This window comes from Rhinolophus hipposideros (assembly GCF_964194185.1).
Source record: "Rhinolophus hipposideros genome assembly, chromosome: 10".
NCBI classification, from domain to species: Eukaryota; Metazoa; Chordata; class Mammalia; order Chiroptera; family Rhinolophidae; genus Rhinolophus; species Rhinolophus hipposideros.
Window position 1 is genome coordinate 49,179,913 of NC_138056.1, and position 15,838 is coordinate 49,195,750.

Below are 15,838 nucleotides of genomic sequence, written 5' to 3' on the forward strand. Positions count from 1 at the left end.
GGTTTGAAAGGGGGACGTTATTAGCTCTGTCTTGATGTAGCAGGGGCCCTGAAAGTCTATTTGGATAACACTGAAGATTGGAGGAAATGTGACTCTGTCTGTGTGTTTTAAGCCCCTAAGGTAAGATCAGAAAGCGTCTGGGGCAGTGAGAGCCAAATAGTTGAAGTCATACATTAATTATGGTCATGAATCATTTTTATTTTTAAAGTCTTTACCATTTGACAAGGTTGTTTGCATAGTACCAGTGAGTTTTAGGCAGCATTTTCCCCCTTTTAAAGTAATAGGCTATTTTGTTGATTTCTCTTCTAGTTTGACAATGCCAGTGATTATTAGAATTCTGATAATGTTTTTAGTAAAAATTGCTTGTTTCCCTACCTGAATGAGTGGTCTTTAATTTATGTAATCTTTTTCTCTGAGATCTACTGTTACTTAAGTGGATCAGTGATGAAAATAGCCAAATCTGAGCATAAGAAGACCTTTCAGTCTATCTGATACATGATCTCTATAGTTCTGAGATGCAAAAGTATAAATAATAAGGGTGTGTGTGTGTGTGTGTGTGTGTGTGTGTGTGTGTATAAATGTGGCGGCAGATAACAGCATCTGCTGATGGATGAGTAAGAGTCAGGAAATGTGTTTGTATGAAAGGCTAATCAATTCTGAGCAATGATGAAAAGGTTTTACTACTGACCTTTATAACTATGAAGGTTTCTACACTTGATCTGAGGTCAGAATTAAGAAAAAAAAACTAATTTATGTAATCTTTGTTTTAAATATAATATTTAGAAATGATAAATATAGAAAACTATCACGTTAATCTTTCTGTCTTCCACTGATATTCACAATGAAAAATAATCAAATCTTGGGAGTGTGCTTTTATATTCAGACATTAGTCAACATTCAGTCAGCAAGTATATTTTGAGTGCCTCCTTTGTGCCACATTCTGTGCTAAGCATTGCAAATGTATATGAAAAGAGAGTATTTTTTCTCTCAGAAAGATCTAGTAAGGAAATAGACAAGGAAATAAACAGTTGCTGTAAAATGTGGTTGTATAATCTTTGTTAGTATTGTTGTATACACGGTGCCACAGATTTCCAGAGGAAGGAGAACCTCTACCTGTCTGGAATAGTCAGGGAAGTCCTTTGAAGAAGAGGTTATGCTTCAGCTGTCCCTTCATGGATTTAGGTGTGTACTTATCTCTTTCAAGCGACAGGGAAAACACGTAGGCAGTTAGAACAGCTCACTCAAAGATACACAAGCAAGAAATGGTGTGATGTGTTTGGAGAATTATCAGTGGTTCAGTATTGCTGGAGTTAAGCATGCAAGGTAGGGAATATCCGGAAATGAGGCTGGAGATTTACACTGGGACCACATCACAAAGGGCCTTTGCTTGCTTTTAAATTTCTTTAGAGCCACCTTTGTAGAGTACGACTATCAAGACAGCATATATACATACACATCCAGTATAACAGGCAATAGAATCTTATTGGTATAATCTCTTTTATTGGAATCCTTAGGAACCCTGAGGAAATTGCTGAATAACTCATCTCTTGAGCAAACTAGTCACAATAAGAGTTGCTCCCTTTTAGATGACTTAAGAAATCCTTAATAACTATCAGGCAACTTCCAAAAGTGCAGAATATGTCATGAATAATTTTAACGTGTAGTGTTAATAGTAACAACAATAATAATAATGCTGAAAGAGGAATTGATGCCATCAAATCCCTGAGAAAATTAACCTCCTTATATATACAAGGTGTGATCAAACAATATTGACTGGACCTGGCACCGTGTGACTTCTGGCTCTTCCCTAAAGTCAAAATGACCATGAAAGGTAAATGTTTTCAATTGATTCAGGACATTGAGGCAGCCACGGCAGTACAACTAAAGACACTCACAAAAGAGGACTTCCAGAACTGCTTCAGAAAGTGGCAAGAAAGATGAGATAAGTGTGTTCAAAGAGTGGGAGAGTATTTTGAAGGGGATTGAGGCAATGTGTCTTTCACTGTAATTTTTTTAAATTTAAACATTCACCATATTTTTTGATCACACCTCATATAAGTGAAATTATATGACATTTGTCTTTATCTGAATTACACTACTCAGCTCAATGCCTTCCTATGTCTTTGCATGTTGTTGGAGATGGCAAGATTTCATTCTTTTTTATGACCAAGTAATATGTCATTGTATGTGTTGTACCACTTCTTTACTAGTCATCCATTGATGGACATCCAGGTTGCCTCCATATCTTGGCTTTTGTAAATAATGCTGCAACAATCATGGATACACATGGCACTTAAAAGTAATATTTGGGGTTCTTTGGATGAATACTCAGAAGTGGGATTACTGGATCCTTCCTTGTCTCTTGTTAAAGCCTTTGTTTTAAAGCCTGTTTTGTCTGGTACAAGTATTGCTGCCTCAGCTTTTTTTTGGTTTGTTTTGTTTATAATTTCATAAAATGTCTTTTTCTATTCATTTACTTTCAGTCTGTCAGTGTTTCTTGATCTGAAGTGAGTCTCTTGTAGGCAGCATTATGTAAGAGTCCCGCCCTCTCATCCATTTAGCCACCCTATCTGTGTCTTTTGATTGGATCACTTAACCCATTTACATTTAAAGTAATTGTTGATAAATATGTAGTTATTTCCATTTATTATCCTTTTTTTAAATCTTTTTTTCTCATCTTAAAGAAGTCCCTTTTAAGATAGGTTGTAGTAATACTGGTTTGGTGGTGATGAACTCCTTTAGGTTTTTCTTGTTTAGGAAGCTCTTTATCTGTCCTTAGATTCTAAACGATAGCTTTGCTGGGTAGGGTAATCTTGGTTGTAGGTCCTATTGAGAAATCAACTGACAGTTTTATGGGAGCTCCCTTGTAAATAACTGTTGCTTTTCTCTTACTGCTTTTAAGATTTTCTCTTTGCCTTTAGCCTTTGGCATTTTAATTATGATGTGTCTTGGTGATGGTTTCTTTGGATTCACTGTGTTTGGGACTCAGTGCTGCCTGGTCTTGTATGTCTATTTCTCTCGCCAGATTAGGGAAGTTTTCCATCATTATCTTTTCAAATAGATTTTTAATTCCTTGCTCTCTCTCTTCTCCTTCTGGCACTCCTATGATGCAAATGTTGGTACATTTGATGTTGTCCCAGAGATCCCTTAAACTATCCTCATGTTTTTTAATTCTTTTTTTCTGTTCTGATTGGGTGTTTTCTGCTACCTTATCTTCTAAATCACTGATTCAGTTCTCTGCTTCCTCTAATCTACTGTTGATTCCTTCTAATGAATACTTTATTTCAGTTATTATATTTTTCATTCCTGACTAGTTCTTTTTTGAGCATCCTTATAACCAATTTTTTAAAGTTTGTGTCTGTTAGATTGCTTGTCTCCATTTTGTTTAGTTCTTTTTCTGGAGCTACGTTCTGTCCTTTTATTTAGGACATACTTCTTTGTCTCCCCATTTTGACTGCCACCCTGTGTTTCTGTGTATTAGGTAGGGCTGCTATGTCTCCCCATCTTAGTAGAGTGACCTTATGTAGTAGGTGTCATGTGGGGTCCAGTTGTGCCGTCTCCCTGGTCACCTGAGCTGGGTGCTTCGTGTGTCCTTTGTGTGGGTTGTGTGTGCCCTCCTATTGTAGTTGAGCCTTGATTGCTGTTGGCACATCAGTGGGGTGGATTGACTCTCGGGCCCATTGGCTGTGAGGTCTAGCTCTGATTACAGTGGAAGAACTGCTGTGCAGGGGTTGACTCCACAGAGTAGGATTCACTTTAGCAGGGCTCTGGTTTCTGCCAAGTCCATCCTTTGGGTGTGTTATTTCTGGAGGTGGTTGTGTGGTGCTCTGGTGTGGTCTGAAACTGGCCACTGGGTGTGTTCTTCTGGGGTCTTATGGGAGGGGCTCTCTTGCAGGCCAAAGTGAGCCACTGCCTGTGCCCTGCCCAGGGCTATCTAGTATGAGCTATAGAGTGATCTGCAGATGGTTGCCACTTGTGCTAGGCTTGGAGGTGGCTGGGAGAAGCTAAGTTTCAAACTGAGTGTGGCTACCACTAGTCAAGTTTGGGGCCACTTGGCAAGAGGAATAGGGCACACAGAGGGCAGATACTACTTGTTTATGGTTTGTGAAGCATTGAGAAATTTTAGGAAAGTCCACAGCATAAGCCAAGACAAACCTTTTATATGGAAAAGCCGTTGAAAGCTGCTTGGGTGAACCCACAAGTTGGGTGGGGCAGGGTCTCAGGGCATCACCAGGGCAGGGCAAATGGTGTTAGGTTGATGGAGACTCAGATATGGCACCTACCTACTCATGCAGGCTGCGTTTGGGGAGAACTCAACAAAGGAACGATGGCTTCTGCCAGCATTTCTCTCTGGGTGAAAGCTGCCCTTCCAGCCCTCACCCTGCAGCCAGACAATTCAGTTCCTCCCTATATGTCCCTAATGCCTTTTGAGTTGCTGCCCCAGTGCTGGAGCTCAGAGCGAGTAAGTCTGTCAGCCAGCGAGTCCATGGATAGGCCCTTTAAGAGGAACAATCTGGGTTGGTTTTCACTGTCAGAAATTATAGGGACTTCTCTTCCTGGCACTGGAGGCCTGGGCTGGGGATCCTGGTGTGGAGCTGTGATGCCCTCGCTCCTCAGGGGGGAACCAATGCAGCTGAGATATCTCCCCTGATTTTTAACTGCCACACGTGGGTGTGGGACCAGACCATTGTGTGTCTCTGCTACTCCTACCTCTTTTGACTTTACTTCTCTGTATATCCTTAGTTATAGGACTTCTGTTCAGCTAGATGTCATGTGATTTTCAATGAAGGTTGTTCTGTACTTTAGTTGTAATTTGATGTGGTTGTGGGAGGAGGTGAGCACAGCATTTACCTACGCTACCATCTTGGTTGGAAGCTACCAATTTGACCATTTTTAATAGGTAAATTTATGAGATGTATATAACTTGAAGACAAAGAGAACAAAAGGAAAAAAAAAAGAAAATCATAATTAAACCAAAAAAGAAAATAGCTCTTAATGTTTTCTATGTTGCTTGTTTCAACGTGGCTGCTACTTTAAATCATCAGTTTTTCTTAACTGAGATTATAGACTCTTTTTTTCTTTTTGGATACCCAAAGTAATATTCAGCCTTGACAGCAGTGATGTTCTCCTGGTGACTTCAGCAATCCACATAACTTCTCTTGGACCACAGTTTCCACATCGGTGAAATGATAGGGTTCAACCAGATAATTTTCTATGTTATCTTCCAAACTCCTCTGTGTTCTTCCTTTTAGCTCTCAAAGCATCAGTGGCAGTTAGGCAGGTATAGAAAGGGTATTTTTAGAGCATTTTGTGTTTCATTGTAAATATGCTAGAGAATTGTGAAACATTGAGTTTGCGTTCATTATTGTGTTTATCATGGAGGGGTTGTTCTCATTTCATTCCATTTATATCTGTGACTCTGTGTTTGAGAGCTTATAGTCAACTCAAATTTTTCTACAACTTTTTATTTCTAGGCTTCATAGAGCCCAGTGTGCAATTAAACAGACTCAGGTAACTGTTCAGAAAATTGGAAAGGAAATTGAAGAAAAACTAAGACTCACATCTACAAGCAATGAGCTGGTACGTTTTTATATATTTGCCTGTTTAAACTCCTTGATTTCTAAATATGATCATCATATTCTTCTTACATTAATTTCTTTTTTTTCCCAAAAAACTTTAGGTAATTTTTTCCTTTCGTTTCTTTTATCTTAATGTTTCACTGAGACTTGTATTGGCATTTAAATGTTGGAAACTTTCTCATCTGCTAATAATGTACACAGTGCCTGCCTTTTTCTGCTAGATGAAACTTTAGATTACATGAAATTACTTAGAAGATAATTCAAAGCTATTTAATTACTGTCTTATAAATTGAACTCTAGACTGAACTGTTTAGTGAATGAAAAATAGCTGCCAGAAGAAAAATGAAAATCTTTAGGAACTAACCTACTATTAAAAGATGAATTTAAAATTATTTGGATTGAACCTACTAATAAGCTGGTTTATAGGCAGTGTTCTCTTTTGTGAAAGATTCTTTTAATGAGTCATTTCCAAAGAAATAGAAATTCCATTCCACATAGACAGATTTAAGATATATCTTGGTGGTTCTTTTCTAGTGGAGAAACAATATTTTTTTTTGAAATGAAGATTCTGTCTTTGTAAGCACAAAGGGGTTATAATTAATTAATTGAGTTTTTCTCAAAATGAAGCCACATGGCTATGGATAGCTTTTGATGGAATTTGTGCTATGAATTATGATATTTAAAATTCAAATCCTAAATGAAGTCCTGACTAAAAATATTTAGCTATTTGTTTGCATAAACTCATTATCTTCCAGTTGTCATTTTTAGCACTTGGCAGAGGGGCTTATATCCCCAAATGGAAATTTCATGTTTCCTTGAAGATTTGCCCAAGATAATTTAATAGATGAACTATAGAAAAGCAGCAATGCAATTAACCCACACAGACTTCTCGCTCATGGAATTTGAAATTAATGAATGAAAACCTATTTAAACTATATAAAATTGCTGATTTTGACCTATAAATAAGTTGCATATAGTTCAACCTAATATATAATAATGGTTAGTGCTGTACCTTGCACATAGCAGGCATACAAAATACGGTAGCTGCAATAACTATAGAAGTAATACTTAATATTTATATGAACTTTCTTGCCTATAGAAAATCTTCCATTTTGGAGAAGCTGTTAACTCACCTCTTGTAACTTAGGCCCAATAAAGGACCAAATTCCAGATGACAAATATATTGGAGGAGGATAAGAAACAGTTACTTTTAATCCTTTCTATAGCATCTAAAAATGCCACATTTTTAGAACCTTTGTCTGGGGGAAAATTGCTAGGTTTTATTTTCTTATCTTTCTCTCCCAAGGCAAGACTGGGAAATTATTTCATTAAATAACTGCATATGCTTTGTCTCAATATGAAAAAAATGTGTGTTTAATCCTATTTTTCTACAATGTAAGTGGTGACATACAGAGCAAGGTGATAGAATGTATGAGTTTGAAGAGGTCAGGTTCAGAGGTTCACTGTGTGTTTTATGCTGCCTAGTCAATCAACATCACTGGAAAAATTCATTGGATTTTTGAACTGGAAGTGAGCCTAGAAATCTAGTTCCCTTATAAACCCACTTAAAACCACACCTATGTCAGTACATTCTATCCCTTTCTCTTCTTTATTTTTATTGACACTATTTATTATCCTTAAATATGTTGTATACTTTACATTTGTATCTTGTCTGTCTCTCTAAACTTTGTGAGGGGAAGGATTTTCATCTGTTCTTTTTCCTCGCTGCTGTATTTCCCAGTGTCTAGAAAAGTGTTTGACACATAATAGGTGAATAGGTGCTCAATAAATATTTGTTGAATTTCAGAATGAATCTAGTGTAATTTCCTCTTATAAAAGGACAGGAAAAATGAGGCCTGAAGAAAAGAAGCAACTCTCCCACAATCATTTGAGAAAGAAATTTTGGTTTACTTGTCTCCTTTCAGGGAATAATGCCATGTACTTGTTAATGATCTACTTTAAGATTCACCTGTAGCAAATTAGGAACTTTTACTATTATCTTTTTTTCCTCATTCCCTTTCCATATTGGCCCAAGGTCATCATACTCCAACCCAAGCATTCTCAATGTATAAGAATTAATTTTAATTTTAAATATAAATACAATCAGAAGGCATATTTGATGCTGAAAGAAAAAAGATTACCTTCCAAGATCAAATGTAATTGACTTTGTTACAAGAAATTGGGTTCATACTTGATGACTTTCAAAGATTTGTCATCTTCTCACAGTACATCAATGTCCAACAAAAATTTTTAGCATTTAATTATGTTTCTTATGAAATTTCTGCTGTTGCAATTTTGAAGTTTTATTTATCTGTTTTGGATTTTGTCATATGCCTTTCCTGTATCTGTTGAGATATTTGTATGTTTCTTTTACATTATGATGGTGAAATACATTGATTGATCTTTGAATGTTAATCCAACTTTGCATTTTTGGGGAAAGCCCTTCTTGTTAATGATGAATTATTCTTTTTATGTATATTACTAGATTTAATTTTCTAAAAATTTAAAGGATTTTGCATCTAGTATATTCATGAGGAATATTGATCTATAGTTTTGTTTTCTTGTAATGTTTTTGTTTGCCTTTGTTGTCAGGATACTGGCCAAATCTAGTGAGTTGGGAAGAATTCCCTCTTCTATTTTATGGAAGAATATATGTAAAATTGGAATTATTATGAAATGGTAGAATTTACCCGTGAAGCCATCAGGGTCTGAAGTTTTCTTTATTGGTTTCGAACTAGGAATTCAGTTCTTTGATACCTGTAGGGTTATTGAAGTTTTCTGCTTCTTGAACTTTGGTAGTTTATGTCTTTCAAGGATTTGTGTATTTCATGTAAGAGTTCAGTCATTTTAATTTTGGCTCTTCTAATGGATTTGTAGTGTTTTCTTATTTTGGTTTATAATTATATTTCTGTGGTGAACATTTTACATATCTTTGTTGGTCACTTATGTCTCTTAAGAAATATAGGTTTAAATATTTTATTTTTCTATAAATACTTTATTATATCTTACTTATTGAGTAATAAAATATTTAAATATTTTTGCCCATTCAGAAATAAACTCTTTATTTAGATTTACAGAAAACTTCAAAAGAAAGAGAGTTTCCATATGCATTTCATCCAGTTTCCTCTAATGTTAGCCTCTTTTAACCACATTACATTTGGTATATGTGATGTGGTACATCATCAAATCAAGAAATTAACATTGATACATTACTATTACCTATGGACCTTATTCAGGTGTCCCCAGTGTTTCTACTAATTCTTTTTTTAAAATAAAAAACTTTTTACAACAGTTTTAAATTTATAAAATTATTACAAAGATAGTACAGGGAGTTACCTCCTGTACCCCACAGTTTCTCCGTTAGTAACACCTTACCTTAGTATGGTACGTTTGTCACAATTAAGCTATATTGATAAATCATCATTAACTAAAGTTCGTGCTTTATTTAGGTTTCCCTAATTTTTACCTAGTGTCACTTTTCTTTTCCAGGATCTCATTCAGGAAACCACACTACATTTAGTAGTCATGCTTCCTTAGACTCTGCATGATTGTAAAAATTTCTCAGACTTTCATTGTTTTTGATGACTTTGACAGTTTTGAGGATTACTAGTCAGATATTTTATAGAATATCCCTCAATTGGGATTTATCTGATGTTTTGCCATGATTAGACTAATGTCCTATTCTCGTTCAGTATCCAGTCTAGGATATCACGTTGGATTTGATCATGATGTCTTCCTAGATTTCTCTGATCTATGACAGTTCCTCATTCTTTTGTATTATTAAATCACCATGACGAATCACTGTTTTTATTAACCTTGATCACTTGGTTAACGTACTGTCTTCCAGATTTATCTACTATAAAGTTCCCTTTCCATACTCAGTTTTTTGAAAACAAGATACTAAGTCCAGCCTACACTCAAGCAGAGGGGACCTAAGTTTCACTTCCTGGAGAACTATCTATACATATTATTTGGAATCCTTTGTGAGAAAGAGTCATCCCTTCTCCCGCCATGTTTATTCAATCGTTTATTTATCAGTATGCACATGTGTATATTTATTTTATACTTTATGTTATAATCCAATATTATGTTTTTTATTTTCTTGCTCAAGTTGTGGCATTGAGAGCTCTTTCAAGTTGGCTCCTATATCCTTTTGACATGCCTTCATCTCTTTTTTGTTTGTTGTTTTAAAGCACTTCCTTAATTTCTGGCACTATATGATCTAGGCTCATTTTGTATTTTTTCTGTCTCATCTGTAGAATCAGCCATTTCTCGAAGGAGTCCTGTTCCTTTCATTGGATAATGGTATTTAGAAACTACCTGTTGTTTCTAATGGTATTTAGAAACAACAAGCTGGGTGTGCTTGCTGCTACTGGGTTTTAACTGCTTCTAGGCCCTCTCAGTAGACAGACCTGGTATACGAGTACACAAGTATCTATCTTTCTATATATATATTAAAATAAACATGTTCATACTAATATAGTCAACACTAACACCACAGGTTTTGTTCTAGCCTTTCCCCCTCACTTTATTTGTAGTATCTTTTTATGATAGTGAGAAACCTGGCTCCCATTAATCTACAATTTATTTACTTATTATTTTTCACTCATAGTGTACATGTAAAGTAGTTTCAGATTTTTCTCCCCTCAGTTTTAAATGGGATTTTTGTCTTCTTATGTTGGAGTTAGAGAGTGTGTGTGTGTGTGTGTATTTTCTTCTCCCTAGGTACAAGTCCTTTTTCTGATATGTGTATTGGGAATATTTTTTTTCATTCTGTGGCTTGCCTCTTTATGTTCTTAATGATGTTTTCTAAAGAGCAAGAGTTTCAAGTTTGATGAAATCCAGTGTATTTTTTAAAAATTTAATTTACGGTTCAGGATCTTTGTGTTCCTTACAAGAAATCTTTGCCTAACCCAAAGTTACACATAAATTTTCTCCTGGGTTTTGTTCTAGAAGTTTTATAGTTTTGGGATTTACATTTAGACCTATGATCCATCTCAAGTTAGTCTTTTTTGTACAAGTTAAGCAAGATAATTTTTTTCTGTATGAATATCCAGTTGATTTAGCATCATTTGTTGAACATTCTTTCCTGTCCTTATTTAAGTGTTTTGTAATGTTTGTCTAAAAATCAATTGATCACATATGTGTGTATGTATTTCTGGATTCTCTGTTTTGTTCCATTGATCTATATGTCTATCTTTCACCAATACCAAACTCTCTTATTATTATAGATTCGTCATCTTAAAACCAGATAGGGTAAGTCCTCCAATTTTGTTCTTCTTTTTAAAAATTCCTGTGGATTTTGTAGGTGCTTTGTATTTCCAAGTGAATTTGAGAATCAACTTGTCAGTTTCTATAAAAAAAAAAGTAATCTGCTGGAATTTTGATAAGGATTTGTAGATCAATTTGTGGAAAATTGCCATCTTAATAATATCAAATTCTGCAGTCCATGAACATGGCATATATCTCTTTTATTTAGATTTTTCTTTGATTCTCTCAAGAATATCTTGTATCTTTTTCCCTGTAGAGATTTTGGACATCTTTGGTTAGAGTTATGTATAAGTATTTTATATGAGGGTTTTTTTGGACATTATTGCAAATGGGATTGTTTTTGAATTTTTGATTCTCATTTGTTTGCTGCTAGTACATAAGAATACAATTTATTTTAATTTAGTAAACTCATCTTGCAATCTTGTTATATTAACTTTTTAGTTTAGATAATTATTATGTAGATTTCTTGGGATATTCTATGTAAACAATTGTACCCACAAACATGGACTACTTTATGTGCTTTATTTAATTTTTCTGCCTTATTTCAATAACTAAGATATATAACATATAGTACAATGTTGAACAAAAGTGTTAGAAGTGGAAATCCTTTCCTTGTTGCTGATTATAGGGAGAAACAATTCATCCTTTCTTTTCCATTAATGTTAGCAATGCCCTTCATTGGTTTGGGGAAGTTCCTTCTTACTCCTAGTTTCTGAGAGTTTTTATCATGAATGGATGTTGAATTTTGTCCAATGCCTTTTCTGTATCTATTGAAATGATCATGTGATTTTTCTCCTTGATTCTGCTAATATGGTGAACTATGTTGATGTAATTTCAAATGTTTAACTAACATTGCATTTCTGGTGTAAACCTGAATTGATTACAATATATAATCTGTTTTGTATCTTGCTGGATTTGATCTAGTAATAATTTAAGGGTTTTTGTGTTTATATTTATTAGAGCTATTGGGATGCAATGTTTTAAATTACTTTCTCAGATTGGTATTACGATTATGGTTTCCTGGTAAAATTACTTGGGCAGTGTTCCTTTTTCCTAGTCCATTTTGACCAGAAGCAGAAGTCTGGATTTTTAATATTCTCTAGTACTATGCTGAGATTTCATATCTTTTTATGTATTATAAGACTATTTTACTTATTCTCACTCAGCATATTTATAATAGTGGCTTTAAAGTCTTTGTCTGATATTTCTAACATCTGGGTCATCTTGGGGTTGGCATATGTTGGTTTTTCTTTCCCTGGAAAGTGAGTCACATTTTCCTGGCTCTTCATATATTGGGTAATATTGCATAGTATCTTGGACATTGTGCATGTAATCTTGGGAATCTCTGGATTTTGTTGCTTTGCCCTGAAGAATATTGATATTTTTATTTTAGCAGGTAGTTAATTTGGTTAAGCTCAAACTACAATGAACATTGCTACACATTTATTTTAGTTTAGTACTTTTACCCTTAAGCACAACGAATGTGTGTTTGCCTCATGCATATGTGGTTTAGGATTGTGCCTATTCTTTGGCTTCTTCCATTCTTGTGGCCTTTATCGCCTGATCTGTTTACTCATTCTTTTGACCAGAAAGATAGTTGTCTTTCTGTGGAGTCTGACTGCAGATAACCTCAGGGCAAAGCTACCGAAAAGGGAAAATTCACTGTTGGTTGCTTGCACCAGGTTCTGAGTCTCCTCCAAAATCTGCCTGCCATTGATCAATCTCTAGAACCCTTAGATACTAGCTTTTTGTATTTTATCAATTCTATAGCTGTTATTTATGCAAAGACCAGTTTGTAAGGTGCTCATTCTCTTATATCAGAAGCAGAACTCCTGTATGTTTTATTATGATACACTTTTTGCGTTATCTTCCAGCCGGACCTGGGTTCTAGGCCTGACATTGCTGCAGTCTATGAAATTTATGGGTTGGATTAAATATTTTCTAAGAACATTTTTTTTCCCTCCCTTAGTAGGTGCAATGGAAACAACTTATAAATGACATTTAAAAGCAAATTTGTTAACTTATAGGACAACTGCCAACTTTTTTTCATATTGTGCACTATTTTCTATTTTGGTGAGAAAACTAACATAGATGAGTATGCCCTGAGCCACCAATTCTCAAACTTTTTAGTCTCAAGACCCTTTACACTCTTAAAAATTATAAAGACCTCAAAGAACCTAGGGTATGTCTATTGATAATACCTAGGTTAATAAAAGACCAATGGATTCTCACATTTACTTCTGCAGTCAATCTGTTGTGATATCACAAAATTTGTAGATTCTTGGAAACTCTACTATACAATTGAGAAAATGAGAGAGAAAGGGAGATAACAGCTTAGTATTATGATGAAAATATTTTTGATCTCACAGACTGAAACAGTCTTAGAAACACTCATGGTTTCCTGTGCCATGCTTTGAGAACTTTTGCCTAAGGCATTTTAGCTCCAGTGTGATCTATGAGAAGAAAATTGTTTCCTTTAATATATCATTTATAGATTAGTCTGTCATGCTGAAATGAACCTTTAACATTGCGCATCACTATTTTTGTAAAGACCCATAAATAGGAATGTGTGTGTTTGCAAATAGATGAATGTATCTGTAATTTTCAGATCAAAGAGTGATGTATAAAAATACCAAGATCCAATTAACAGTGGTCCATTGAAAATGCACATGTGACATTAACTATACAGGTGAAACCAGAGGCCAACCGAGGCTGGGACGCATGCTGCCTGCGCCACTCAGCCAACAGACCGACACAGGAGTTGGGTCATAGAGTAAGCGTTTATTATCAGAGCACCAGTGGTCTGAGAAGGCAGCGGGTTAACACCTTTAAACACTGCATTGATATTTTCAGTCCATCTTGGGGTATTTAATGGAAAATCTGTGCGTTCCTCCAGAGGCTATGTGATGGTTCCAGGAGTGTGCAGAGAGCCTTCCCTCTGGCCGCGTGATTCTCTGGTGGGGTCAGTAACCCAGGAACAATGATGGGATTAGCCTGGTGGACCATTGAGATTGTGATCAATATGCCTAAGAGTACTAATCATAAATTTCAGGGAACTGGGTGGGACAGGGGACATTTCAAGCTCAGGCCACAGGGGTGTGACCTATTGTCAAGTTATAGGTAGGTGAAGGAAAGGTGAGGCCCGGGATGCAGAGAGGCCTCTGCTATTGGGGTGCCAACCAGGCTTTGCTTCAATTCCCCCCATCTCTTATTCATGTTATGTCTATAAGATTAGTATGATGGCAAGGTTAGGGGACGATGACCATTCTTGGCTGCTTCCTGCTGAGAGTGGGCATATGGGCAGTAGAGTTTCTTGCTAATCTATCACAGTGGGGAGGGGGCCGTTTATGGCACATCCAGCAGTCAGAGAGGCTATTGCACCTAGCTATTATATCAGAAAAATTTTACAAAGATGTTAGTTTCTTATTCTCCCTAGAGGAGTCCAGTGAAGAGGAGAGCCAAATGGGGTTCAATGATATCCCAGGTGGGGCACAAGTAGAGAGGCAATAATGAGCAGCTCCAGCAGTTCTGTTTGAAGAGGAGCTTTGGGTCCAATTGACTCATAGGAATAGGAATGACAGTCTTCCTTCTGGGTGAGTCCTGTGGAGACTTAAATGACGTAAGTTTGTTTCGAGTGAAGTGGACCCAGCCACTGATTCTGAAACCTGACAATGGTTGGGGTGCTAAGAAAAACTGCAAAGGGTCACTTCCATTTAGGAGCTAACTGGTTTGTTAGAGACCTGTCCCTCTCTAGGTCCCCTGGCTTTCTGGGACAACAATGTGTAGAGGGGTTGACCTGGGGGAGATACTGGTCCCCCATATTTCCTAAGTGCCTGCTGAATCTCTCCCAAGTTAACAGCATAGAAACTAAGCAGAATTGAGGTTAGAATCTCAGCAGTTAGAGCCAGGGTTTAGAGGTCTCCTGACAAAACTTTCCCAGAGTCCTTTTTAAAGTCTGATTTGCTCGTTTTACATTTCCTCTAAGGTATAGGTCAATGGTAAGGAACAGGCTTGCATATGAGCCCAAATTTAGGGGCTTTATTTTTCCACATAACTGAGCAAGTTTCAGAGGAAACAGGTCCAGAGTGAGCAGTCAAGACAGAATAAGTGGCTTCCATATCAATCAGATAATTAGCAGTCTTCACCTGCCATATCAAGGGCCACCCATAGTTCCTCCCCTGTGGTGAGATTAGCCTCTTTTTCCTGAGGGGCCACTGGGACCCTCAGGCCTGTCTCAGTCATAGCCATTTGCAAGGATGGAGTTGTCTCTGTTCTCTTCAGAACAGTTTGCATAGGGGGTACAGCTGTTTTGGAGGACCTCTTCTGGGGCTTCTGGGGTGGCCCTGAAGTGACCCTGGCCTTGGCCTGTCTATTAACTGCAGCCAAAAATCTGGCCTGTCTCTGGCCTCATCTCCAGTGTCACTGTTCCTTTCTTTTCTCGTTTTCCCTTGTCTCAGTTGTTAAAGCCATTTAAACAAATTCCCTTGCCTTCTCTAGGATCTGAGTCTCTTTATCAGGGATGTAACAGTGGTGCCAGAACCATTATAATACCCTGTTAGGTTAGGGAAAACATTAGGCTAAGTTTCCTTATACTGGTCTATACTCTGACGCCGATGAGGGAACATGAGATGAGCTCTAGCAGTCCTGAAATACAGAAGTTTACATAACTATTTCTTGAGTAACTAAAGACCTAATTAAGACAATATAAAACATAGAAAATTACTTTGATGACACATATAATCTTTGCTTTTCAGGCACAAAACTTTTTCGTAATATTATAGCAGACCAATAATTTAATAAACGTCTTATTTAGCAAAGAAAAAACTTAACTCTAATGTTTGCACCAGCTTACTTTTGATATTTACATTTACTTAATCGCATTTAGCTTACCATGTATAAAATTCTCTCAAGACTTTTCTTTACAAACCTTCTATAACTTTCCCAGTCCCTCTTAGTTTGTCCCCTCTCACTCATTCAGAAATAACCAC

General features: G+C 36.3%; 1 protein-coding gene across 1 annotated transcript in view; it reads left to right on the plus strand.

The window, feature by feature from the left end:
- UVRAG (UV radiation resistance associated) overlaps nucleotides 1–15,838 on the plus strand; it is a 272,693-nt gene that overhangs the window by 106,570 nt on the left and 150,285 nt on the right. Inside the window, exon 7 of the mRNA XM_081061802.1 lies at nucleotides 5,475–5,580. Within this exon, the coding sequence (XP_080917928.1) occupies nucleotides 5,475–5,580 (106 nt within the window). The remainder of the gene's footprint in view (nucleotides 1–5,474; nucleotides 5,581–15,838) is intronic.